This window comes from Xenopus laevis, chromosome 5S (genome assembly GCF_017654675.1).
Source record: "Xenopus laevis strain J_2021 chromosome 5S, Xenopus_laevis_v10.1, whole genome shotgun sequence".
NCBI lineage: Eukaryota > Metazoa > Chordata > Amphibia > Anura > Pipidae > Xenopus > Xenopus laevis.
In genome coordinates, this window is record NC_054380.1 from 134,464,358 (window position 1) to 134,489,910 (window position 25,553).

General features: G+C 41.4%; 1 protein-coding gene across 3 annotated transcripts in view; it reads left to right on the forward strand.

Annotated features, from left to right (window-relative positions):
- Positions 1–25,553, forward strand: part of rcan2.S (regulator of calcineurin 2 S homeolog) — a 50,482-nt gene that overhangs the window by 18,842 nt on the left and 6,087 nt on the right. For 2 of the 3 annotated variants that reach the window (XM_018265996.2, XM_041565089.1), the window contains one exon: positions 24,028–24,201. In XM_018265996.2, coding sequence (XP_018121485.1) covers positions 24,028–24,201 — 174 coding nt within the window. Of the gene's footprint in view, positions 1–15,845; positions 16,146–24,027; positions 24,202–25,553 lie in introns of those variants that run through there. The other variant, XM_018265997.2, reaches the window with a different exon arrangement.

Consider the following 25,553-nt stretch of genomic DNA (forward strand, 5'->3'; position numbering starts at 1 on the left):
GTCTCTTATTAGTCTCTCAGTGTCCCCGCTGCTGTCTCTTTATTTTTGCCCTTGTCCTGCCCAGTCTCTCTCCCGATGCCAACTTATAACTTGCTTTTCTGCCTGGCATATAATTAGCACTTATAAGAATATCATTTTCTGTCCTGTCCATTGACGTTCTTGCAAAACTGTCATTTCATCTCATTTTCTGCCACTTCCATCAAGTGAATTATTCCACTTTGCCCCTTGATGGATCTGTTTATTGGGCACAGGGAGGGAATGCAATATTCTTCTGCATCAATAAAACTCTCCTTTAGCCCGATTTCTGCAATCCCATTGGATGCGGCGTAATTTCAGGGAATTAATCATATTGGGTTTGAGATTTGTGTTCAATTGATTCCTGCAGCCGGGCCCATGTAACACGTATTTGTGATGTATGAGATGCTTTCTAGGGACATTGCCTGAGTCTCTCTCTAGATTTCCTGACGTCAAACTGCTTCTTTTTCTGCAGTAGAAATGTGCCCAGTTTAGTGCTGACTCCATCTATTCTCTTCTATCTGCACTTTCCTTAATTCCTGCATTTCTCAAGTTAGTGGGGGGGAGAGAAATAAAAATACGCAAACCAGAGATGCTCAGATTACAGCTCCCAGCGTGGACTTCTTACTGCTGGAACTATAGCAGGGGGACACCCCAATGTTTCTATATATCTGTAACCTTGTTATGCGCTAAGGGGGCCCAGTCTGAAGGTCAGTTAGGGGGAGATTTGGGGTGAGTGTTTATTTGTACCCTGGGTACCCCTGGAACTATAGCAGGGTGACACCCCAATGTTTCTATATATCTGTAACCTTGTTATGAGCTAAGGGGGCCCAGTCCGAAGGCTAGTTAGGGGGAGATTTGGGGTGAGTGTTTATTTGTACCCTGGGTACCCCTGGAACTAAAGCAGGGTGACTGTTACCCCAATGTTTCTATATATCTGTAACCTTGTTATGAGCTAAGGGGGCCCAGTCTGAAGGCTAGTTAGGGGGAGATTTGGGGTGAGTGCTTATTTGTACCCTGGGTACCCCTGGAACTATAGCAGGGTGACTGTTACCCCAATGTTTCTATATATCTGTAACCTTGTTATGAGCTAAGGGGGCCCAGTCTGAAGGTCAGTTAGGGGGAGATTTGGGGTGACTGCTTATTAGTGCCCTGGGTACCCCTGGAACTATAGCAGGGTGACACCCCAATGTTTCTATATTTCTGTAACCTTGTTATGAGCTAAGGGGGGATCTGACGAAATGTTTCCCAACAAGGGAATGCTTCAGCTCAATAGGTCTGAAAACCACTGGCCTGTATGTTTAACCCTTTCCTGCCGGACTCTTTGATCTTCCATTTTACATACCCACATACAAGTTGCAGGGTTCTGGGTTCACCATTAAACACATACACCCTTTTTTTTTGCAAATCCATCCCTCGTTGTACATCTGTGCCTGATTAAAGTTCAAGCCCCAAACAGATCTAGAACCCGATAAATACATGTGTGTGATTATTCCTAGTCCCTCCGGCAGCAGAACAACAGCCCCATGTGTGATCCTTGCATGCGATGGTTCTTATCAGTGGGAAGGAACATTATTAGGAGGCTCCTCACATCTGATCCTTCAGCATTGAGACCAAGTGGGAGAGCTCATTTCCTATCTAGGGGGGATGGAGAATGGAAGAAGGGGGCAGAATGGATACGGGACTCTGGGGCCATGCATGAGAAAGAACTTCTAATTAGAGATCTTTGATTTGCTGCCCTCCAGTTGTAGTTGTACTAAACTCCCAGCATCCTCCAACAGCCTGTGTTACCCCATCATGTAAAAATATAATAAAAAGAAGAGCGCACTCCTAGTGTAAGACTGTATAATAATCAAGTTCTTTAGTAAAATTAGGTAAAAACCACTGAAAACACTGAGGCTCCCACTGCTTCATTGAGGCTTCACAGCTTTCCCTCCAGCCAAGACTTGATTTGCAGATGTGAAGATCTTACACCCAGTAAGTAACTCGTTCTGCGGTGATGTCCACCTGCTACAGTTACTATTGCTTGGAGTCGCCCCTTATTCCTTAGCACCTTGGGTAGTGATTGGTCCATAGTATAGAGGGTTTGTAGATCTCCGCTGCATTCAGTCCAGCAACACCAGTGGGACAACACAAAAGAAAAAGGGGTAAAATATCCCTACACGTTTCAGGCGCACACCTCCCGTCTTCTAGGATTGCAGCAGCACTTTAAAGTGGTGAGGATTAATTTAGAAGGAAAGGCTAAAGCTTTATCAGAAAGGTCTATATAAATACACCAGTAAACCCTCAAAGTAATGCTGCTCTGAGTCCTCTGTCAAAAGAAACACAGTATTTCTTTCCTTCTATTGTGTACTCATGGGCTTCTGTATCAGACTTCCTGTTTTCAACTAAAACCTCCAGGGCTAGGGCTTGAGCATGCTCAGTTTGCTCCTCTCCCTGCTGTAATCTGAGCTCAGAGCTATGAGTGAGCAGGGAGAGACTCAGGCAGGAAGTGATGTCACACCAAGCTAATATGGCAGCTGCTATCCTATACAAACAGAGAGAGCTTCTAGAGCTGTTTACTCATGTATGGTAAAGCATTCTGCAGAATAAATATAGTGTTCTAGCTTGCACTATTGTGGCTAATGTATTGGCAATAAACTACTTTGGTAGCTTTCCTTCTCCTTTAACAACATTCATCGTTTACTTAATGGTGACACTGATTGCTCTTAGTGATTATGTACCCCGTTACTTATGGGCTGATTCTGATATCTGTTCTCCTGTGGCTAAGGCCACGGCTTCAGGCTTGGGCACAGACCCGGTAGACTGGAGACACTTTTCTCATTGGCAGAAATGCCCAACATATTGGCTTGAGCAGCCCTGGAAGAAGAGATGTGAGATGAGTCAACTGCTAGTAAGTAACTGAAGGGGGACAGAGTGCTTTAACAAATACTGCAGAGAAACTGGTAAATCAGACTGACTGCACTCTGCTTGGATTCAGGATGATGGGGTGTACTTACTTATACCAGACACTTATGTGCCAGTGTAGAAGCCCTATAATGAAATAACATTGAATATCTCACCCTTACATGGCCATGAGTCCAGCTTATTTGATGCTCAAAACCATATTGATGGATCGTTGACTTGTTGTTACTTATTACTCTTCCATTAAAGGGCATGTAAAGGCAAAAATATAAAATCCCATTTTTACTTTCGTCAATGAAAAAGAAACCTATCTCCAATATACTTTACTTAAAAAATGTGTATCGTTTTTATAAGAAACCTGACTGTATGCAGTGAAATTCTCTCTTCATTTACTGCTGTGGATAGGAATTGTCAGATGGTCCCTAACTGCTGAGCAGGGAAACAATCATACTTATGAACAGCAGGGGGAGCCCCCGCCTTACTTCCCAGCCATGCAGAACTCAAGCAGCTTTGTTTGTTTCCCTGTAGAGCAGTCGGTGACTGTGTAGAGATTTGTATTGGATTTTATTTTTGCCTTTACATCCTCTTTACTGTTTCCAACTCCAGCTGCAGGGACAAAGATCATGGAGCCAGATTTAAACAGATAAACTGGGATTCTATTTGGAGGATTATTTTGCTGCAGCCACTGGTTCTGCAGAGTTGGATAAAGTTTGTATTAAACAATACAAAAACAATAAAATCCACATTAGATTTCATGACAACACAGGACCCAGTGCAGTCTGTATATTCTGATTATTAATCAGTCTTGCTGTATCGGCTTCTGGCAGATATTATTTGACTTGTGCTGTTTTGATAATTTATGACAATCCCTAAGCAGCCCAGACCCCACTGAGCATGTGCACAGTCTTAGTCTTGCAAAGATGTTTAACAAAGTTACAAGATGGTGACCCCCTGTGGCCAACTTTGAAAGCATAAATCATTTGTTTGATTAGGCTTGTGGTGCAGTAAGTTCATGTTTATGTTTAGTATACAAAATACAGCATTTCTAGCCTTATTCTATTTTAGACTTTACTTCCCCTTTAATGCAGTTCCCAACTGACTAATGCAGAGGGCTTTGTTCGGTATTGTTCTACTGTGTGACTAATAAGTCCTTATAGCTGATTTTGTGATGCAAAAGATGCATAGGAGCAGTTGCTGGCATTCAGGAGGCAACATCACTACTGCTGAGAATGTGCACCAATATGGCTGTAGAAGGAAGTAGGTGGGCTCCATTGGAGTGTAATAGTCTAACCTGAGAACTTATTGCCTGTAATGCTTGTTATTGATAAGCAGACCCCAATGGCCGGCCTATCGGGAGGTAGAGTCCTGCAGTGGGTCGGGTACAAAAACCTGCGGTACCCTGCGGGTTTCTGGTAGAAGTTTCGGGAGCGGGTATAAACGCAGGTTGGCGGTTCTCCGGATTTGCGGGTCGCGGTTCAGTTTTACTCCTTTTTTTCTGATCACGCCTACTTCCAATGATGTCACTTCCGGTTTACAATGACAGCACTTCCTGTTTCTTGATGGTCAGCAGGTCGAGGATTGGGTTGCAGATAAGGTACTTTCAAGCGGGTAAGTATGTGGATGCGGGTTGGGGTTTAACAAATTGGTTGCGCGCAGGACTATCGGGAGGTAGAGCCGTGGGCAAGGCACTCGCTCATCAGTTTCTCAGAAGGACGTGTTTATCATAAATAAGAAAAAAATGGAAGCTTTAGGGGTTGAAATGGAAATGTGGATTTTTATTAACGTTCGAATATTAATGACTTATTTCATTTTTGCCACATACCTTTCCAGCGTGACCTCAGAGTTCTCCCTTACATGTCCATATACCTTGCCCCTACTCCTCTCTACTCCAGTCTTACACGGCTGAGCATTTGTAACTCATGGGGGGGCCCATCCACTGTAGATTTGAAGATGTTTCTGTCTTACCCTTTCACCAAAAAATGCTTCTCACAATCTCAGTAAAGGGGAAGGTTGTCTATAAATTAACTTTTTAGTATGTTTTAGATGAAGCAACTACTCAATTGGTCTTCATTATTTAGTTTGTCTGGTGTTTGAATTGGTATCATTCCTGTTGGCTGCAGCTGACAATCTCATCTGGCTGCTGGGGGTCAGCGACCCCAGCTACAATAAACTACATTGACTATGAGGCTTCGTTTTCATTGTTAGCCCTTTCTTTCTACTCACGACCTTTCCAATTCCATTCTGCATTAAGGTGAGGCAAATTTCTAACCTTGTGGCCTGGACCGGTGGCTTTCCAAACAATTGCCCCAGTAGCACGGGCGACTAATAACATGCGGTGGGAAGATCAGCCTCTGAATGGCTAAAGGTAGCAGAGAGACGGGCAATGGCAAAGGTCAGTAAGGGCATGGGACCATAAGAGATAACATGGGTTTTCTGTAATTTGGATCTTCATCCTTTATATCTACTAGAAAATCATGTAAACATGAAATAAACCCAATAGAACAGTTTTACCACCCGATAAGGGTTAATTATATCTTAGTTTGGATCAGGTACAGGTAAGGGATCCGTTATCCGGAAACCCCGTTATCCACAAAGTTCCAAACTACATACTACATAGACTCCATTTTATCCAAATAATCCAAATTTTAAAAAATTATTTCCTTTTTCTGTGTAATAATAAAACAGTCGCTTGTACTTGATCCCAACTAAGATATAATTAATCCTTATTGGAAGCAAAACCAGCCTATTGGCTTTATTTAATGTTTACATGATTTTCTAGTTGACTTATGTTATGAAGATCCAAATTACGGAAAGATCCATTATCCAGAAAGCCCCAGGTGCCAAGCTTTCTGGATAAGAGGTCCGGTATCTGTATTATGTACTGTTAAATAATTGTTTAATTAATTTGGAGCTGTATGCTTTTATTAGTGATGAACACTAAATGTGTAGTGTTATTTGATCACCACTGATATGTGCCATCCAAAGACCAGGGGGTGCACATTATGACCTTTAAATTAACTGTTAGTATGATGTAGAGAGGGATATTCCGAGACAATTTGCAGTCGGTTTTAATTTTTAATTTTTTGTGGTTTTTGAGTTATTTAGCTTTTTATTCAGCAGCTCTCCAGTTTGCTGTTTCAGCCATCTGGTTGCTGGGGTCGAAATTCCCCTAGCAACCATGCATTGATTTGAATAAGAGACTGGAATATGAATAGAAAGATGAATAATAAAAAGTAGCAATAACAATAAAGGTGTAGCCTTAAAGAATATTTGTTTTTTAGATGGGGCCAGTGACCCCCTAATTTGAAAGTTGGAAGAAGACAAAGGCGATTATTTAAAAAAAAAAATACTAAATAAGTAATGAAGACCAATTGAAAAGTTGCTTAGAATTGGTCTTGTGTAACATACTTAAAGCTAAATTAAAGGTGAACCACCCCTTTTTATACTGCTTTACCAAGTATAATGATGCATTCCTGTCCCTTTTAAAAGCTTAACTAAACAAGTAACTAGAAATGTTGTATATGATGTTTTGTGCTTCTGTACCAGCCCAAGGCAACCACAGCCCTTTAGCAGTAAAGATCTGTGTCTCCAAAGATGCCCCAGTAGCTCCCCATCTTCTTTTCTGCTGATTCACTGCACATGCTCTGTGCTGCTGTCACTTACTGAGCTTAGGGACCCACTCACAATATACAGTACACATAGAATAGAAATGTCACAATATAAGGCTGATTAGTAATTAATACACATAATTACTACATGGCAGCACAGAAACCAGTGCAATTAGCATCAGAATTGAATAATCAGCAAACCTGTAGCATCAGCTTATATTACAGCCAGGGAAGCTCATTTTCTGCTGGATAATTAGTGACGAGCCCTAAGCTTAGCTTCTCAACAGCCAATCAGAGCCCACTGAGCATGTGAGTGTCACAGACACTTTCCAAGATGGTGACCCCCTGTGACAAGTTTGAAGTCCTGGATCATTGCTGCTATTGACAAGCTCAAACTTTAGCCTCGTGCAATAAGTTCACTATATAAAACATGCCATTTTTAGTCATATTCATGTTTAGGCTTTAGTTCTCCTTTAAGAATAGTGTCACATCCTATTGGAGCACTAGTTTATTTTGTTGCACACTCCTGCTGTCCTCAGACTCTAAGGGGCCCATTTACTTAGCTTGAGTGAAGGAACAGAAGAAAAAAACTTTGAATTTCGAATGTTTTTTTGGCTACTTCGACCATCGAATTGGCTACTTCGACATTCAACTACGACTTCGAATCGAATGATTCAAACTAAAAATTGTTTGACCATTCGATAGTCGAAGTACTGTCTCTTTAAAAAGGTCCCCATAGGCTTTCTAACAATTTTTAGGTAGAAGAAAAATCGTTCGATCGATGGATTAAAATCCTTCGAATCGAACGATTCGAAGGATTTAATCGTTCGATTTTTCGTTCGATCTAACTATTTGAGGTAAATCCTTTGACCTTGATATTCAAAGTCGAAGGATTTACATTCGGCAGTCGAATATCGAGCGTTAATTAACCCTCGATATTCCACCCTATGTAAATCTGCCCCCAGATGTCACGTGGTTTAAGGTTGAATTGAGCAGCAATATTGAGTACGAGGGAAGATAAAAAGAAGGAGAAATCATTATCCTGTGAGTGCAGATACAGAGAGACGGGCCCCATTGATTGGCTCAATGTCACAGGCTATTTGTTAGTCCTCACAGCAAACACCTTCGATTAAGTCAAGAAGAATTGTTCTGTAGATCGATAAGAGTTAGTGAGGCAGGACTGTCTGGTACAGAGAAATATCTTCCCTTACAAACATATATAACAAATACATGGATGTTTACACTGATACCCCAGTAAGCTAGAAACATTAACAACTGGTTTCAGCTTCTTTGTTTTTTTTGTGTTATTCAGATCATTGGCAGTGACTTCTAATATCCTTATCATTTACAGTAGGGGGTACATTATCCCTTATAATACATGAGTGATACTCAGAGTTCCCTGTATAACTCAGCCTGCAGCCTTGTGCCTTTATATGGTCACAGAACAACCCCTCAGTGACTTCTAATATCCTTATCATTTACAGTAGGGGGTACATTATCCCTTATAATACATGAGTGATACTCAGAGTTCCCTGTATAACTCAGCCTGCAGCCTTGTGCCTTTATATGGTCACAGAACAACCCTCAGTGGCTTCTAATATCCTTATCATTTACAGTAGGGGGTACATTATCCCTTATAATACATGAGTGATACTCAGAGTTCCCTGTATAACTCAGCCTGCAGCCTTGTGCCTTTATATGGTCACAGAACAACCCCTCAGTGGCTTCTAATATCCTTATCATTTACAGTAGGGGGTACATTATCCCTTATAATACATAAGTGATACTCAGAGTTCCCTGTATAACTCAGCCTGCAGCCTTGTGCCTTTATATGGTCACAGAACAACCCCTCAGTGACTTCTAATATCCTTATCATTTACAGTAGGGGGTACATTATCCCTTATAATACATGAGTGATACTCAGAGTTCCCTGTATAACTCAGCCTGCAGCCTTGTGCCTTTATATGGTCACAGAACAACCCCTCAGTGACTTCTAATATCCTTATCATTTACAGTAGGGGCTACATTATCCCTTATAATACATGAGTGATACTCAGAGTTCCCTGTATAACTCAGCCTGCAGCCTTGTGCCTTTATATGGTCACAGAACAACCCCTCAGTGGCTTCTAATATCCTTATCATTTACAGTAGGGGGTACATTATCCCTTATAATACATGAGTGATACTCAGAGTTCCCTGTATAACTCAGCCTGCAGCCTTGTGCTTTATATGGTCACAGAACAACCCCTCAGTGACTTCTAATATCCTTATCATTTACAGTAGGGGGTACATTATCCCTTATAATACATGAGTGATACTCAGAGTTCCCTGTATAACTCAGCCTGCAGCCTTGTGCCTTTATATGGTCACAGAACAACCCCTCAGTGGCTTCTAATATCCTTATCATTTACAGTAGGGGGTACATTATCCCTTATAATACATAAGTGATACTCAGAGTTCCCTGTATAACTCAGCCTGCAGCCTTGTGCCTTTATATGGTCACAGAACAACCCCTCAGTGACTTCTAATATCCTTATCATTTACAGTAGGGGGTACATTATCCCTTATAATACATGAGTGATACTCAGAGTTCCCTGTATAACTCAGCCTGCAGCCTTGTGCCTTTATATGGTCACAGAACAACCCCTCAGTGACTTCTAATATCCTTATCATTTACAGTAGGGGGTACATTATCCCTTATAATACATGAGTGATACTCAGAGTTCCCTGTATAACTCAGCCTGCAGCCTTGTGCCTTTATATGGTCACAGAACAACCCCTCAGTGGCTTCTAATATCCTTATCATTTACAGTAGGGGGTACATTATCCCTTATAATACATAAGTGATACTCAGAGTTCCCTGTATAACTCAGCCTGCAGCCTTGTGCCTTTATATGGTCACAGAACAACCCCTCAGTGACTTCTAATATCCTTATCATTTACAGTAGGGGGTACATTATCCCTTATAATACATGAGTGATACTCAGAGTTCCCTGTATAACTCAGCCTGCAGCCTTGTGCCTTTATATGGTCACAGAACAACCCCTCAGTGACTTGTAAATTAAAAGGACCCTTCTGATTAGTAATGTATCCTTACTGTAAATTATGAGGATGGCTGATATTCAGAGTTAATGTATAAGCTTACAGCCTTGATGACCTCTAATATCCTTATATTTACAGATAGAGACTAGGGTATCCCATACATGAGTAATGCTTGGTAATGAGTATTTATTTGAGTTCTGTGATGTCTTAAGGTACAAGGTAGATGTAATTGTCAGTGTAAATAATGTTCCATTTGTGGATTGTCACATAAGGTCAGATGTCCCGTAACTGGCTGGAGTAGATGAGACATTGTCAGCACAGTGACCAGGCCCAGAACTCTTTAGTGTGATGTAGAGAGGGATATTCTGAGACAATTTGCAATTGGTTTTAGTTTTTTATTTTTTGTTATTTTTATATTTTTCAGGTTTTTTGAGTTATTTAACCTTTTTATTCAGCAGTTCTCCAGTTTGCAGTTTCAGCAATCTGGTTTCTCGGGTCCAAATTCCCCTAGCAACCATGCACTGATTTGAACAAGAGACTGGAATATGAATAGGAGAAGACCTTACTAGAAAGATGAGAAATAAAAAAAAAATAACAAATGTGTAGCCTTACAGAGCATTTGCTTTTTAGATGGGGTCAGCGACGCCCATTTGAAAGCTGGAAAGAGTCAGAAGAAAAAGGCAAATAACTATAAAACTAAAAAATAAATAATGAAAAGTTGCTTACAATTGGTCATTCTATTACTAAATAGGGAGATTTTAGCCCCTATGAGTGGTCAGAAGTGGTGGATATTACTTTTAATCACCTTTCTGCTTTTTCTTAATTTTTTTGGTATCACTTAGTAAAAAGCCGTCAAGTTGTGCCCCTCCGGAGCCAGTATCAGCTAATTGGCCTGTGTATGGGGCCTGGCTGCAAAACTGCCAGATCTCTATTGGGCAAAGGGTCACATATACACAAATTGGTTCAGTCCTGTGTCCTCCCTCGACAGGAGGTATATCGTTCACTCCCAGCTTCACATGTCTGCCTCCTACATTCTAATCATTTTACATTTTCATGTTATTTTTCTCATATTTATTGATTTTCCTTTTGTTCAACGGATTTTATGTTCCCCAATTTCTGCTTTTTAATGCTGCCAGCCATTGTTCTGTTCTCCCCATTTCGTTTCTGCCCCAATGCCCTAAAGGAGAAGGAAAGGCTAAAACTAAGTAAGCTTTATCAGAAAGATCTATATAAATATACCAGTAAACCCTCAAAGTAATGCTGCTCTGAGTCCTTTGTCAAAAGAAACACACTATTTCTTTCCTTCTATTGTGTACTCATGGGCTTCTGTATCAGACCTCCTGTTTTCAGCTTAAACTCCTTGCCCCAGGCGTGAGCATGCTCAGTTTGCTCCTCTCTCCCTCCCCCTCCCAGAGCTATAAGTGAGCAGGGAGAGACTCAGGCAGGAAGTGATGTCACACCAAGCTAATATGGCAGCTGCTATCCTAAACAAACAGAGAGCTTCTAGAGCTGTTTACTCAGGTATGGTAAAGCATTCTTTAGAATAAATATAGTGTTATAGCTTGTACTATTGTGGATCATCTATTGGCAATAAACTGCCTCCGTAGCTTTCCTTCTCCTTTAAATATTTATTTTTAAATGTCTTTCCTTTCCCCCTGGTTCTCCTTTCTCTCTTGTACTCTGCCTTCTGGCTGCTGTTTTCTCTTTGTCTCTCTTCTCTCTCTCCCTTTGCCATTGTGCTGTCACCCCTGCATGTAGGCAGCTGAATGTCCTTGGCCCTAGCTGGCACTTGTGCACGAGGGTGGCAGTTTGCTTCAGTAAAATAAAAAGATATTGGTTTGTTTCAGGGGTAGAGATCAGTTTTATGCAATACCTCCCATGTGCACTTACCATAAGGGATTCAGTGACTCACCTGGCATTTATATTTAGGAGCCTGTTGTACCAAAATAGCCACATTTAGTTTCTTAATTTAAAAGCCTGTAGCCATTTTGTACCTTGAGGGTGAGACAATGGCCTCAGGAGTGAATCTGCTGTGTGAGCTGGTTCTTTTACCCTCGGTGTTTAGGGAATGAAAGGTATGGGATCCGTTATCCAGAATGCCCTTAATTACAGAAAGGCCGTCTACCATAGACTCCATTTTATCCAAATAATCCAAATTTTTAAAAATAATTTCCTTTTTCTGTGTAATAATAAAACAGTATCTTGTACTTGATCCCAACAAAGATATAATTAATCCTTATTGGAAGCAAAACCAGCCTATTGGCTTTATTTAATGTTTATATGATTTTTAGTAGACAAGGTATGAAGATCCATTATCTGGAAAGTCCCAGGTCCCAAGCATTCTGGATAACAGGTCCCATACCTGTAATAATAAAACAGTCGCTTGTACCTGATCCCAACTAAGATATAATTAATCCTTATTGGAAGCAAAACCAGACTATTGGGTTTATTTAATGCACCGAATACACTATTTTGGATTTGGCTAAACCCCCTAATCCTTCTCGAAAGATTCGAATACCGAACTGAATCCGATTTTGCATATACAAATTAGGAGTGGGTAGGGAAAAACACTTTTATACTTCCTTGGCAATTTCCCTTCCCTCTCCTAATTTGCATATGCAAATTACGATTCAGACGAATCCTGCTGAAAAAGGCCGAATCCCGAACCGAATCCTGGATTTGGTGTATCCCTTATTTAATGTTTACATGATTTTATAGTAGACTTAGGGGCAGATGTATCAAGGGTCGAATTTCGAGGGGTTAAATCCCTCGAAATTCGACTGGGGAATGGAATCGAATAGGCAATTCGGGCGGATTTATGCGCTGGTGAATAGTTGAATGGGCGAATGTTCGCCAGGCGAATAGTCGCACGATTGAATATTCGATCGAAGGATTTTCATTCAATCGAATGATCGATCAAATGCCTTTTTATTCGATCAAAAACGTAGAAAACAAGTGTATGGGACTTTCCCATAGGCTTTTAAAGCAATTCGGTAGGTTTAATCTGGCGAAGTAGGCAGTCAAAGTATTTTTAAAAGAGACAGTACTTCAACTATCGAATGGGCGAATAGTCGCAGCGTTTTTGCACTCAATCATTCTACTCAGGTGAATTTACGCCGATTCAATAGTCGAGGAGCACAAAAAACTACTCGAAATTCGAGTTTTTTTTATCTCTATTCATTCACCCGAGCTTAGTGAATGTGCCCCTACAAGTATGAAGCTCTAAATTACAGAAAGATCTGTTATCTGGAAAACCCCAGGTGCCGAGCATTCTGGATAACAGGTCCCATACTCTAATACCAGTATTGAGGGAAGAGATTCTGTGTATTTTAATCATTCAGTTCAATGCAGAATATCGGTTGTGCTCTGCAAGAACGGAATAAAGACTCGGCATTCCCATTATCCGGATAATCAAGGGGAAGGGGCTTGGCGGGCGAATTGCTTGATTAAGATTAGGGTTCGTTAGTATTTCTTAGTCACCCAGGAATATCCCAAATGAATATGGTAATATTTATTTCTCAGTGTACTACTTTCTTTCACAGTTCTCATGCTGGTTTGTTTATCAGCATTACAGGTGGGTCAGTGAGTATTACAGGTGGCTAGAGCTCGACAAAGGACAGACAGCAGTACATATGGACTGGTTAAAGGGGTGGTGCACCTTTTAAAGGAGATATAAACAATTAAAATGAATGTGGCTAAAAATGCCATATTTTACATAGTGAACTTATTGCACAAGGCTAAAGTTTGAGCTTGTCAATAGCAGCAATGATCCAGGACTTCAAACTTGTCACAGGGGGTCACCATCTTGGAAAGTGTCTGTGACACTCACATGCTCAGTGGGCTCTGATTGGCTGTTGAGAAGCTAAGCTTAGGGCTCGTCACTAATTATCCAGCAGAAAATGAGCTTCCCCTGTAATATAAGCTGATGCTACAGGTTTGCTGATTATTCAATTCTGATGCTAATTGCACTGGTTTCTGTGCTGCCATGTAGTAATTATGTGTATTAATTACTAATCAGCCTTATATTGTGACATTTCTATTCTATGTGTACTGTATATTGTGAGTGGCTCCCTAAGCTCAGTAAGTGACAGCAGCACAGAGCATGTGCAGTGAATCAGCAGAAAAGAAGATGGGGAGCTACTGGGGCATCTTTGGAGACACAGATCTTTACTGCTAAAGGGCTGTGGTTGCCTTGGGCTGGTACAGAAGCACAAAACATCATGTACAACATTTCTAGCTACTTCTTTAGTTAAGTTTTAGTTCTCCTTTAAGTTAACTTTTAGTATATTATAGAATGGCTCATTCTAAGCAACATTTCAATTGGCCTTCATTTTTTTCTTTTTTTTTTTATAGTTTTTGAATTATTTGCTTTCTTCTTCTGAATCTTTCCAGCTTTCAAAAAACTGACCCCATCTAAAAAAACAAAAGCTCTCTAAAGCTAAAAATATATCGTTATCACTACTTTTTATCACTGATACTTCTGTTCGTGCCTCTCCTATTCATATTCCAGCCTCTTATCCAAATCAATGCTTGTTGCTAGCGTAATTTGGACCCTAGCAACCAGCAAACTGGAGAACTGCGGAATAAAAAGCTAAATAACTCAAAAACCACAATTAATAAAAAATGAAACCCAATTACAAATTGTCTCAGAATATCCCTCTCTACATTATTCTTAAAGTTTATTTAAAGGTGAAGAACCCTCATTCTAGTTGGTTCAGTCATGCTTCCAGCTGGTGAGAACCCAAACTTTCTAAATGTTGCTATAATAGGACCCACAGCCAACCTGTATCTTGCCACTTTGTGTGCTACCTCTGCCCGCCCCTTTGGTTCCAAGACAGGGAGTCTTCATTAATGGGCTCCCCCAGTCTGACCTACATCCAACCCAAACTTGCAGTGGTCACCCCCCCCCACACAGGTTTTGGCTTAACCTGGAGCTTCTCACATCCTCGTCTGTGTTGCGGTGAGGGCATCTGCTGAATTGACACAGTGATGTCACAGCAAGCTAATATGGCAGCTGCTATCTTAAAGAAACAGAGCCAGTGTCTAGAGCTGATTACTCAGGTATGGTAAAGCATTAGAAAGAATAAAAATGGCGTTTTAGCTTTCACTGATGTGGCTAATCTATTGGGGATAAACTACTTTGGAAGCTTTCCTTCTCCTTTAACACTGTAAGTACCAGCAAGCATGGAGGGCAGATAGATAAGGGGATCACTGCTGGCATTCAGCACTCACAGGGTTAAACTCCTCATTTTGGAAAGTTCTGCTATTAGTGACGCTCAGTGGGGCCCATTTATATACACTGGGCAAATCTGCACCTGGGCAGTAACCCATAGCAACCCATGACTTTTTTTACAGGCAGATATTCTTGGATTTATTTCTCTGTAAATACATTTTGATTACATTTAAAGGTTGATGGGGGGTAAAACAATATTTACAGACAATCGCTCTCTGTATGTACAGAGCATACGCCGCGTGTGATTGGCCATCGCAAACAACATGGAAATGATACTTCCCCTTAGTGCCATTTCTGGTTAAAGGGATACTGTCATGGGAAAACAGTTTTTTTTTCTTCAAAACACACCAGTAAATAGTGCTACTCCAGCAGAATTCTGCACTGAAATCCATTTCTCAAAAGCACAAACTGATTTTTTTATATTTAATTTTGAAATCTGACATGGGGCTAGACATTTTGTCAATTTCCCAGCTGCCCACATTCATGTGACTTGTGCTCTGATAAACTCCAATCACTCTTTACTGCTGTACTGCAAGTTGGAGTGATATCACCCCCCCCCCAGCAGCCAAACAACAGAACAATGGAAAGGTAACCAGATAACAGCTCCCTAATACAAGATAACAGCTGCCTGGTAGATCTAAGAACAGCACTCAATAGTAAAATCCAGGTCCCACTGAGACACATTCAGTTACATTGAGTAGGAGAAACAACAGCCTGCCAGAAAGCAGTTCCATCCTAAAGTGCTGGCTCTTTCTGAAATCACTTGACCAGGCAAAATGACCTGAGATGCACCTACACACTAATATTACAACTAAATACACTTGCTGGTTCAGGAATGAAATGTTATATCGTAGAGTGAATTATTTGCAGTGTATATAATAGATTGTGTTGCCTGGTAGTACTGGGGTTAGTGGCTGAGGTTGCTCAGTTGAGGGAGGGGTGGGTGGGATTAAGCACACAATCACGTTCCATTTGCTCCGCTGCACTGCCTGCAGATAAAAGACTTCACAAAATAGATTTGGCTTATGTCAGTGCTGATGTCATTGCTGCTGGGAGAGACGGGAGGCAGTTGTTACTATGCTGGGCTGGATCATTGTGCAAAGCTGAAACTGCACGTGGGACACAGAGAGGCACAACAGACGGGGTCCGGGGCCACATCTCAGATGATTGGGAGAGAGAAGAGTAAAGGTGTTGCAGTATAGGAGAAAGTCCCTGAGGATCCCAACCTCCTGCTCGGACTGTAACAAGATCAGAACATGCCGTCCCGCACTATGGACATCGACGTGTGCTCTCTGGTGGTCTGCACCGTCGATATGGAGCTGTTCAACATTCCCGGGGTACAGGTAAGGCTGATGTTTAAATCCTCTGTATCCCTAGAACAGGCAGGTGCCCAGTGCTGAACATGGAGATCCTAATACAGGGAGTCTTACAAAGCAATGCAGAAACTTGCTTGATGGTGGGGTTTTACCCAATAACTGGGACCCCAATATGATGATGTTCATTCATAAATAACATCAGATCAATACACACGTTCCACTCTGCATTCAGTCAATAAGTGCAAATGGTTTCAAAGCAGCTTCTCTCTGTCCTTTTCTGCACTGGCAGTTCTGACTCTCAAAAATCGACGAATTGCACGTTGATTGAAACAATAGTTGCAATACAAACACTAGGCTTCTTCCCAGGTCCGTTACTTGAAACAATAGTTGCAATACAAACACTAGGCTTCTTCCCAGGTCCGTTACTCGCATGGATTCAGCTACATTGTTTCAGTAGTCAGAACCGGGGCTGCAGAGGCTGGAAATGGACAGACAGCTGCTGCTTTCAGTATCAAAGGTCTTCATAAACCATAACTAATTACGTGAATAGTGATGGGCGAATATCTCCCGTTTGGCTTTTACCACAAAATTCGTGAAACGGTGAAAAATTCGCAAAAAAATCGTGAAATTGGAAAGTTTTCAAGAAAAAATCGTGAAATTCGAACGGTTTCACGAATTTATTCGCTGGTGGCGAAATGCGGAAATTCACCGCAAATTTGTGGCAGGCGAATTTATTTTCCCATTACTATACGTGAAGGATACTGGTCTGCAGAATATGTCAGCACTATTTACACAGGAGGATAATGCTCTGCAGTATGTCATCCTTATATGAAGGCTAAAGCTCTGCAGAGTATGTTAGCACTATATAAACGACGGACAAAGCTCTGCAGAGTATGTTAGCACTATATAAGTGAAGGACAAAGCTCTGCAGGGGATGTTAGCACTATATAAGCGACGGACAAAGCTCTGCAGAGTATGTTAGCACTATATAAGTGAAGGACAAAGCTCTGCAGGGGATGTTAGCACTATATAAGCGACGGACAAAGCTCTGCAGAGTATGTTAGCACTATATAAGTGAAGGACAAAGCTCTGCAGGGGATGTTAGCACTATATAAGTGAAGGACAAAGCTCTGCAGAAAATATAAGCTGTATAGAAGTGTAGTGTAAAGCTCTGCACATAAGCAAAGGATAAAGCTGTGCAGAATATGTTAGCACTATAGCTAAAGGATAATGCTCTGCAGAATAGGATAAATCTAGTACCTGGAGGAATTCTTGTCACACCAACTGTTGATATATACAGGTGTGGGACCTGTTATCCAGAAGGGTTTCCGAATAACGGATCTTTCCATAATTTGGATCTTCATACCTTAAGTCTACTAGAAAATCCTGTAAACATTAAATAAAGCCAATAGGCTGGTTTTGCTTCCAATAAGGATTAATTATATCTTAGTTGGGATCAAGTACAAGCTACTGTTTTATTATTACACAGAAAAAGGAAATCGTTTTAAAAAAATTGGATTATTTGGATAAAATGGAGTCTATGGGAGACAGCCATTCTGTAATTCGGAGCTTTCTGGATATCAGGTTTCCGGATAAGGGATCCTATACCTGTATTGGTTTTGCAACCCACCTTCTACTTGTTCTTTGTATTTTGGTTTTTATCCCCAATAGGACCATGGGGATTGAAGGAGCGCAGTCTTGACCAGTATAAAATCTTTCCCCCTTCTGTCACAAGACTTCTATTTGTTCTGTTATCCAGAATGATTGGGACCTGGTGTTTTTTTGATAACGGATCTTTCCATAATTTGAATCTTCATACCTTAAGTCTACTTGAAAATCGAGTAAACATTAAATAAACCCAATAGGCTGGTTTTGCTTCCAATAAGGATTAATTATATCTTAGTTGGGATCAAGTACAAGCGACTGTTTTATTATTACACAGAAAAGGGAAATTATTTTTAAAAATTTTGATTATTTGGATAAAATGGAGTCTATGGGAGATAGGCTTTTCCGTAATTCAGAGCTGTCTGGATAACAGGTTTCTGGATAATTTGCTATTTTAATAGGTTACCGTTGTTCTCATGCAGGAAGGATATTGGGCACTTTCCAAATCATTAGTCCTATGTCAGACGCAGGTGAGTTCATTGTAATCTGTTAGCGTTAAATGCTAATTAACTGATCTGTAGCCGCTAAGCTGCTCCATCTTTATGATTATATTTCTAGCGCATGGATTATGACTCTCAAGACTAATCCCTCGCATACTTGGATACGGAGTTAGATCGGGAATGATTGTCTTGCCTTGCTCACATTCTGAACCTTAAAGGGGTTGTTCACCTTTGAGTTAACTGTTAGTATGATGCAGAGAGGAATATTCTGAGTCAATTTGCAATTGGTTTTTATATTTTATTATTTACGGTTTTTGAGTTATTTAGCTTTTTAATCAGCAGCTCTCCAGTTTGCATTTTAAGCAATCTGGTAGCCAGGGTCCACATTACCCTAGCAACCATGCATTGATTTGAATACAAGACTAGAATATAATTAGGGAAGGGTCTGAATAGTAATAAAAAAATAATAGAAAGTCAGAATATAAATACATTTCTAGTCTTACAGAGCATTTGTTTTTTAGACGGGGTCAGTGACCCCCCCATTTGAAAGCTGGAATAATTCAAAAACTTTACAAAATAAATAATGAGGACCAATTGAAAATGTGCTTAGAATTGTTTATTTTATAAAACATACTAAAAGTTAACGTAAACATGAACCAACCTCTTTAACTCCTGGCAGTGCTCTCAAGCTACTGCCTTCCAGGTGTTGTTGAGGATTCTGGGAGTTGTAGTTCAACTGCATGTTCCAGATTCACCAGTCATAGCAGTTAACTACTCCCAGCATTAACCCCTCGTTATGAGGGTATAGCAGCCGTTCGGTTTGCTCGCTTCTGCCCTCTTGCTGTCATTATAGTAATTATCAATTCCGCAGCTAATTGCTCATCAACGACCTCTGTTCCTGCCAGAGAGTTTCATTGTACCAAAGAGATGTTTCCATGTTTCTTTTGTGGGTGATATTCAGGTCATTGGGTCGGGATCTTCGGGTGCATTAAATTAGCTGCTGCATATAAAGGGGAAATAAGCCCAGGCTTCATTCACAAACACAGAGGAAAGGTCGGAGTCTGGTACAAGATGTTGGAGGGGTTGGAAACGGTAACTATAGTAACAGCATGAACAAAGCCCACCGAGTCTCAACGTATCCTGCTTGTTCTGGATTCAAATATTAATATTCATATAAGAAGCGAATTTATATCTCAGCCAATCCATGAGGCTGTGCACTTTAAAGGGAAACTGCGCCTCCTTCTTTTTTGTCTTTGTGTTTCTCTAGCGGAAATATAAACTGAGTTGTTACACCCAACATTGCCCCACAAGGAGCCTGATAGCACAACAAATATGGTCTTGGGGAGACAAGATTAAAAAGCTGATAATGTATTTCCTTGTACACCCCCTCCCCCCTACATCATCGCATTTACAGGGAGAAACCATAAACCAGTGCCTGTATTGTTGTACTAATCACAATTCAGCAGGAACAGATGCCTGTATTGGTGTTACCATGTATGAAGTACAATGCAGCGGGCACCTACATTTGTTCATTTGTACAGAAATATACGATAAGATACCATAATATGATACCAAATCTATGGCAGCATATGTATTCCCCTGTACTAAGCACAATTCAGCAGGAACAGCCCCTAAGTTTGCTCATAGTCTGTACAGAGAGATCCCATAAAACTATGGCAGCATAGGTATTCCCTGTACTAAGCACAATTCAGCAGGAACATATAAGTGCAGTATATTTATATTATAATGATATATTATAATCAGAGGCCTGTTCATATATTATGTTGTCCTTCCATCAGATGAAATGATCTCTCCCAGCTTTGTGCAGCAATACTTAGGGCCCACCTTACCCATGACTTTGTGAGGCTGAAGGGAACTCAACAAATGAGATGACATTTGTGTTCAGTGTAAAAATAAAAACTTGGTAAATAGATAGGCTGTGCAAAATAAAAAATATATCTAATATAGTTAGTTAGCCAAAAATGTAATGTATAAAGGCTGGAGTGACTGGATGTGTAACATAATAGCCAGAACACTACTTCCTGCTTTTCAGCTCTCTAACTCTGAGTTAGTCAGTGACTAAGGGGACCACATGGGACATAATTGTTCAGTGAGTTTGTAATTGATCCTCAGAATTCAGATGAGATTCAAAAGCAACTGATATGACCCATGTGCCCTCCCTCAAGTCTCTGATTGGTTACTGCCTGGTAACCAATCAGTGGAAAGCAAGAGAGCTGAAAAGCAGGAAGTAGTGTTCTGGCTATTATGTTACACATCCAGTCACTCCAGCCTTTATACATTACATTTTTGGCTAACTAACTATATTAGATACATTTTTTATTTTGCACAGCCTATTTATTTACCCAGTTTTTATTGTTATACTGAACTGTCCTTTAAGCCTGACAGGGCAGGGTGAGACGCTGTGTAATTGGCCAGGCTATTCGGGGGAACAACTGTGCCTTTTCAATGAGCCTCTGTATATATACAGTATATATATTTATATGGGGGCCCTGATTATAAAAAAAACAATACCTATTCATACCTTGGGCTCTGCTAGCCTTACCGTAAGTGCATCGGGTTTGGGATAAACTGGGAGGAGTCTCTTGTCATAACTGGGTGTGGCCTGATCAAATTATAATACAACTTTTTGAAAAACTGATTTCAGTGCAGTCTGCTGGTGCAGCAGTATTAACTCATGCATTTTGGGGGAAAAAACATGTTTTCCATGGACAGTATCACTTTAAATATAATAGGGTGCATTTTGGATAAATTGTTCACTGTGGGGCTATAGCAGAACTTGTAGATAGAATGAGCGAGGGAGAGCAGGTACAGCAGGGCTAAACAGAGACCGTAGAGTCAGGTGAATGCAGTGGGTTGAGGTGGAGACAGTAGAATGAGCACAACTAGCACAAGGTGGAGATAGACAGTGAAAAAAGATGGAGACCGTAGGGGGAGATGGAGACAGTAGAGAAGTAGGGAGGGATGGAGACACAGTGGGGAGAGGTGGACACACAATGACGAGGTGGAGACAGTAAGGAAAGATTGAGACAGTAATGAAAGATTGAGACAGTAAGGAAAGATTGAGACAGTAATGAAAGATTGAGACAGTAAGGAAAGATTGAGACAGTTAAGGAAAGATTGAGACAGTAGGCAGAGATGGAGACACTAGAGAGGTGGAGATAATAAAGAGGGACAGTGGGCGAGGTGGAGACATTCAGGATAGGTGGAGACCATAAGGAGAGGTGGAGACAGTAGGGCAGGGATCCCCAACCTTTTGAACCCGTGAGCAACATCGAGACGTTAAAGGAGTTGAGGAGCAACACAAGCATGAAAAATGTTCTTGGGGTGCCAAATAAGTGCTGTGATTGGCCAATTGGTAGCCCCTATGTGAATTGTCAACCTACATTGAGGCTCTGTTTGGCAGTGCACCTGGTGTTTATACAACCAAAACTTGCCTCCAAGCCTGGAATTCAAAAATAAGCTCCTGCTTTGAGGCCACTGAGAGCAACATCCAAGGGGTTGGAGAGCAACATGTTGCTCGCGAGCTACTGGTTGGGGATCACTGCAGTAGGGTATGGTGGAGACATTCAGAAGAGGTGGAGACCATAAGGAGAGGTGGAGACAGTAGGGCAAGACAGACAGGATAGAGTAAGATAAATGCAGATGGGTGAGATGGAAACTGTAGGGCAAAGGTCCTCAAACTATGGGGCAGGTTCTTGAGAGGGGGGCCTGGATCAGTGGCCGTGGGGTCTCAGTCTGAAAGCCAGTTAGGGAGTTGGTTTATTTCCTTAAATACTCCTGGATGCCCAGCCTGAAGGCCATTTAGATGAGATTTGATATCCTAGATAATTTTAGAACCACTGCAGGGTGACTGATACACAAATGTTTTTCTAAATCTGTAACCTTGTTATAAACTAAGGGGGGACCCTGAATAACAGTTGCACTTCCAAGTGGGGGGCGTCAGCTGAAGGAGTCCAACAACCTCCGCTGTAGGTGAGACGGAGACAAGCTGGTCTGTTACGGCTGAAAGAACATTTCATTATGAGCCGTTTGATCAATTACCCCATCAGCAGCAACACAAGTGCTATTTATATATGCGGCACAGGTAGGTTCCAGTAAGTAGGTCACATGTTCAGGATATAAGGTCACATTCTCATTCCCAGCCTTCCTGGGACACAATCTCTATTACTTGGTACCAGAGACACAATGGAACAAACTAACAGATCACCCAAGTCATCTGTTAGGGCAGAGACACACGTTCAGATTCGGGGAGATTTAGTCGCCCAGGGACAAATCTCCTCTTCTTCTGGGCGACCAATCTCCCCGCGCTGCCTTCCTGCCGGCTAGAATGTGAATCGCTGGCTGGATGGCACTGGATGGGAGTGCTTCGTTTTCCGAAGTCGACTAAAGTTGCCCAACGAGGAAACTTCAGAAAACGAAGCAATCCCATCCAGTGCCATCCAGCCAGCGATTTACATTCTAGCCGGCAATTCGGGGAGATTAGATCCCGAAGAAGATTTATCGCCGGGCGTCTAAATCTCCCCGAATCTAAGCGTCTCTGCCCTTAAACGCTTACTGCCCCCAAAGTGCATCACGTAGCACTTACTGCCCCCAAAAGACCCCACAAGTCCCTGGGAACATCAACCAAAAAAGCATCTAGAGAGGAGCAGCATGTGACTATTTGTATCCTTAGTGTTGGGTGGGTTATTGGTCGTATACGTGGGAATTTCGGTGTAAAATGACCCTGTTTAAGTTTTTTCTTGATGGTCTTGACCTGCCTAACTGTCCTGAATCTGCATTGATTTGTTTATTCTAATATCCCAATACTAATCTTCCAGCCAGTAGAGGAGTAAGAGCCTTATGAATTGGATGAGACGGGTACTGTCCTTCTCCCCTTGTTCAAACAGTATCCCCATTAAATGAACCTGAGCAATAACACATAGACCCGTTTATGTAGCGAATAAAGTACCCCCTTTTGTAAAATATAAGGATATTATAAGTTACCGAGGAGTTTCATGACCATATAAAAACACGAGGCCGAAGGCAGAGTGTTTTTATACAGGTCAGGAAACTCCGAGGTAACTTCTAATATCCTCATATATTACACCTGGGGGTACTTTATTTATTATAATACACAAGTTTCGGTGAGTCATGTGACAGAAATGACATCAGAACTCACCGTTTATAACTGATGACATCAGAACTCACCGTTTATAAGGATATAATGTACAGGATATTCATGGCTTTTGTGTATTATATAATATTATACAATGAGCTGATTTGTCTAGAATCCATTCTGTATATTTCATAGTGCTTTGATTTCATAGTATGAGTGGCATTTGAGTTCTACTGTTCCTTTAAGTGAGCGCCAGACGTGGGGCTGCATTTAGCGCCTCTCATGTGTCATTACTTCTGCACGGCTATCAATGTATTCTCTGGGTCAGGAATGGCTGCATGGAAGGCTGCAAAATGCTACCCTGTTTTTAACCAGCTGGGTGCTGGGTCCTACAGTGTGACAAATAAGGGTTACTGCAGCGAGCCCCCCATATGAACTAAACACGCTGAGACAGAACAGATACATGTGGGTTGTAGTTCAGCACTGGCTATACAAGGGGAAAGTGTTTTCGGAAGATGTGAATCTCCCACACTGACATTGATTGGTCTAATTTGATTGACAGTATAGCCGATGGGCGGGACCCACCTGTTACACTCACAAAATGCTGTGGGAGTACTGGCCCGTAAGGTCCAAGCTGACGTTTATTTGGGTAATGACTCATCTCAGGCCTATTTTTTCCCTGTATCAGGAGAAATTCGAGGGTCTGTTTCGCGCCTATGATGAGTGTGTGACGGTGCAGCTTTTCAAGAGCTTCCGGAGAGTGCGGATAAATTTCAGCAACCCCAAGGCAGCGGCGAGAGCGAGGATAGAGCTCCACGAAACGCAGTTCAGAGGGAAGAAGTTAAAACTGTACTTTGCACAGGTGAGAAGTCTCAGCCCAAACGCAGAACATTCTCCGACCCCACAACTGATCATTCACATGGTCTGGCTCTGAACATAAATGTTATCTGCTTCCAACTAGGGTACCCCAATTTCCCCCACACCCCAGAAACATACAGGCAGGTTAATTGGTTCTGATAAAACTGCCCCTGGTGTGTGTGAATGTGATACTGACTTTAGATTGTAAGCTCCACATCATCAGAGCCCTTTTCCAGCCTTTCCCCATGGAGAGCTAAGGTGATACTGACTTTAGATTGTAAGCTCCACATCATCAGATCCCTTTTCCATCCTTTCCCCATGGAGAGCTAAGGTGATACTGACTTTAGATTGTAAGCTCCACATCATCAGAGCCTTTTCCAGCCTTTCACTTCTGGAGCGCTAAGCTGATACTGACCTTAGATTGTAAGCTCCACATTGTTTATAGCTAATGTAACACAGTAGTAAAGGGGTTGTTCACCTTTAAAATGCAGTTTAGTATGATATAGACACTGCTGTTGGTTTTCATTTTTAATTATGTGTTTTTTTTTTAAAATATTTAGCTTTTTGTGCGGTGGCTCTCTAGTTTGGAAATTCGCCGGCTGCCTGGTTGCTAGGGTTCAATTGAACTTGGCAACTATTCAGTGGTTTGAACGAGAGACAGCAAAATGAATAGAGGAGGGACCATATGGAAAGAGAAGTAATAAAAAGTAAAATCGTAGCTTCACAGAACAATAGTGTTTTGGCTGCTGGGGTCAGTGACCCCTATTTGAAAGCCAGAAAAAAGAGGAATGCAAATAATTAAAAATAGTGAAGACCAATGAGAACAGGTCATTCTATAACATACTAAAAATGTAGCTGAAGGTGAACTAGGCCTTTAAGGCACACTGGTCTTATTAGTTGACGTATGGAGCCAACATGACTCGCTCTAGGACCCAGGAGCACTTTAATAATGGGCATTAGGGGCATATGCTGAAGGGTTTACCATGAGTTCTTATACATGCTCATCCCCTAAAAATGTCTGATCCCTCGTTTTAATTGGCTGCAACACAACAATAAGCTATGCCCTCATACTGTACTGGAACAGCAAAGCAGTATGGCAGCTCCCATATGTATGTTTAAAGGAGAAGGAAAGGCTAACATTAAGTAAGCTTTATCAGAAAGGTCTATATAAATACACCAGTAAACAATCAAAGTAATGCTGCTCTGAGTCCTCTGTCAAAAGAAACAGCACATTTCTTTCCTTCTATTGTGTACTCATGGGCTTCTGTATCAGACTTCCTGTTTTCAGTTAAAACCTCCAGGGTATGGCCTTGAGCATGCTCAGTTTGCTCCTCTCCCCCCCTCCCTTCTCTGCTG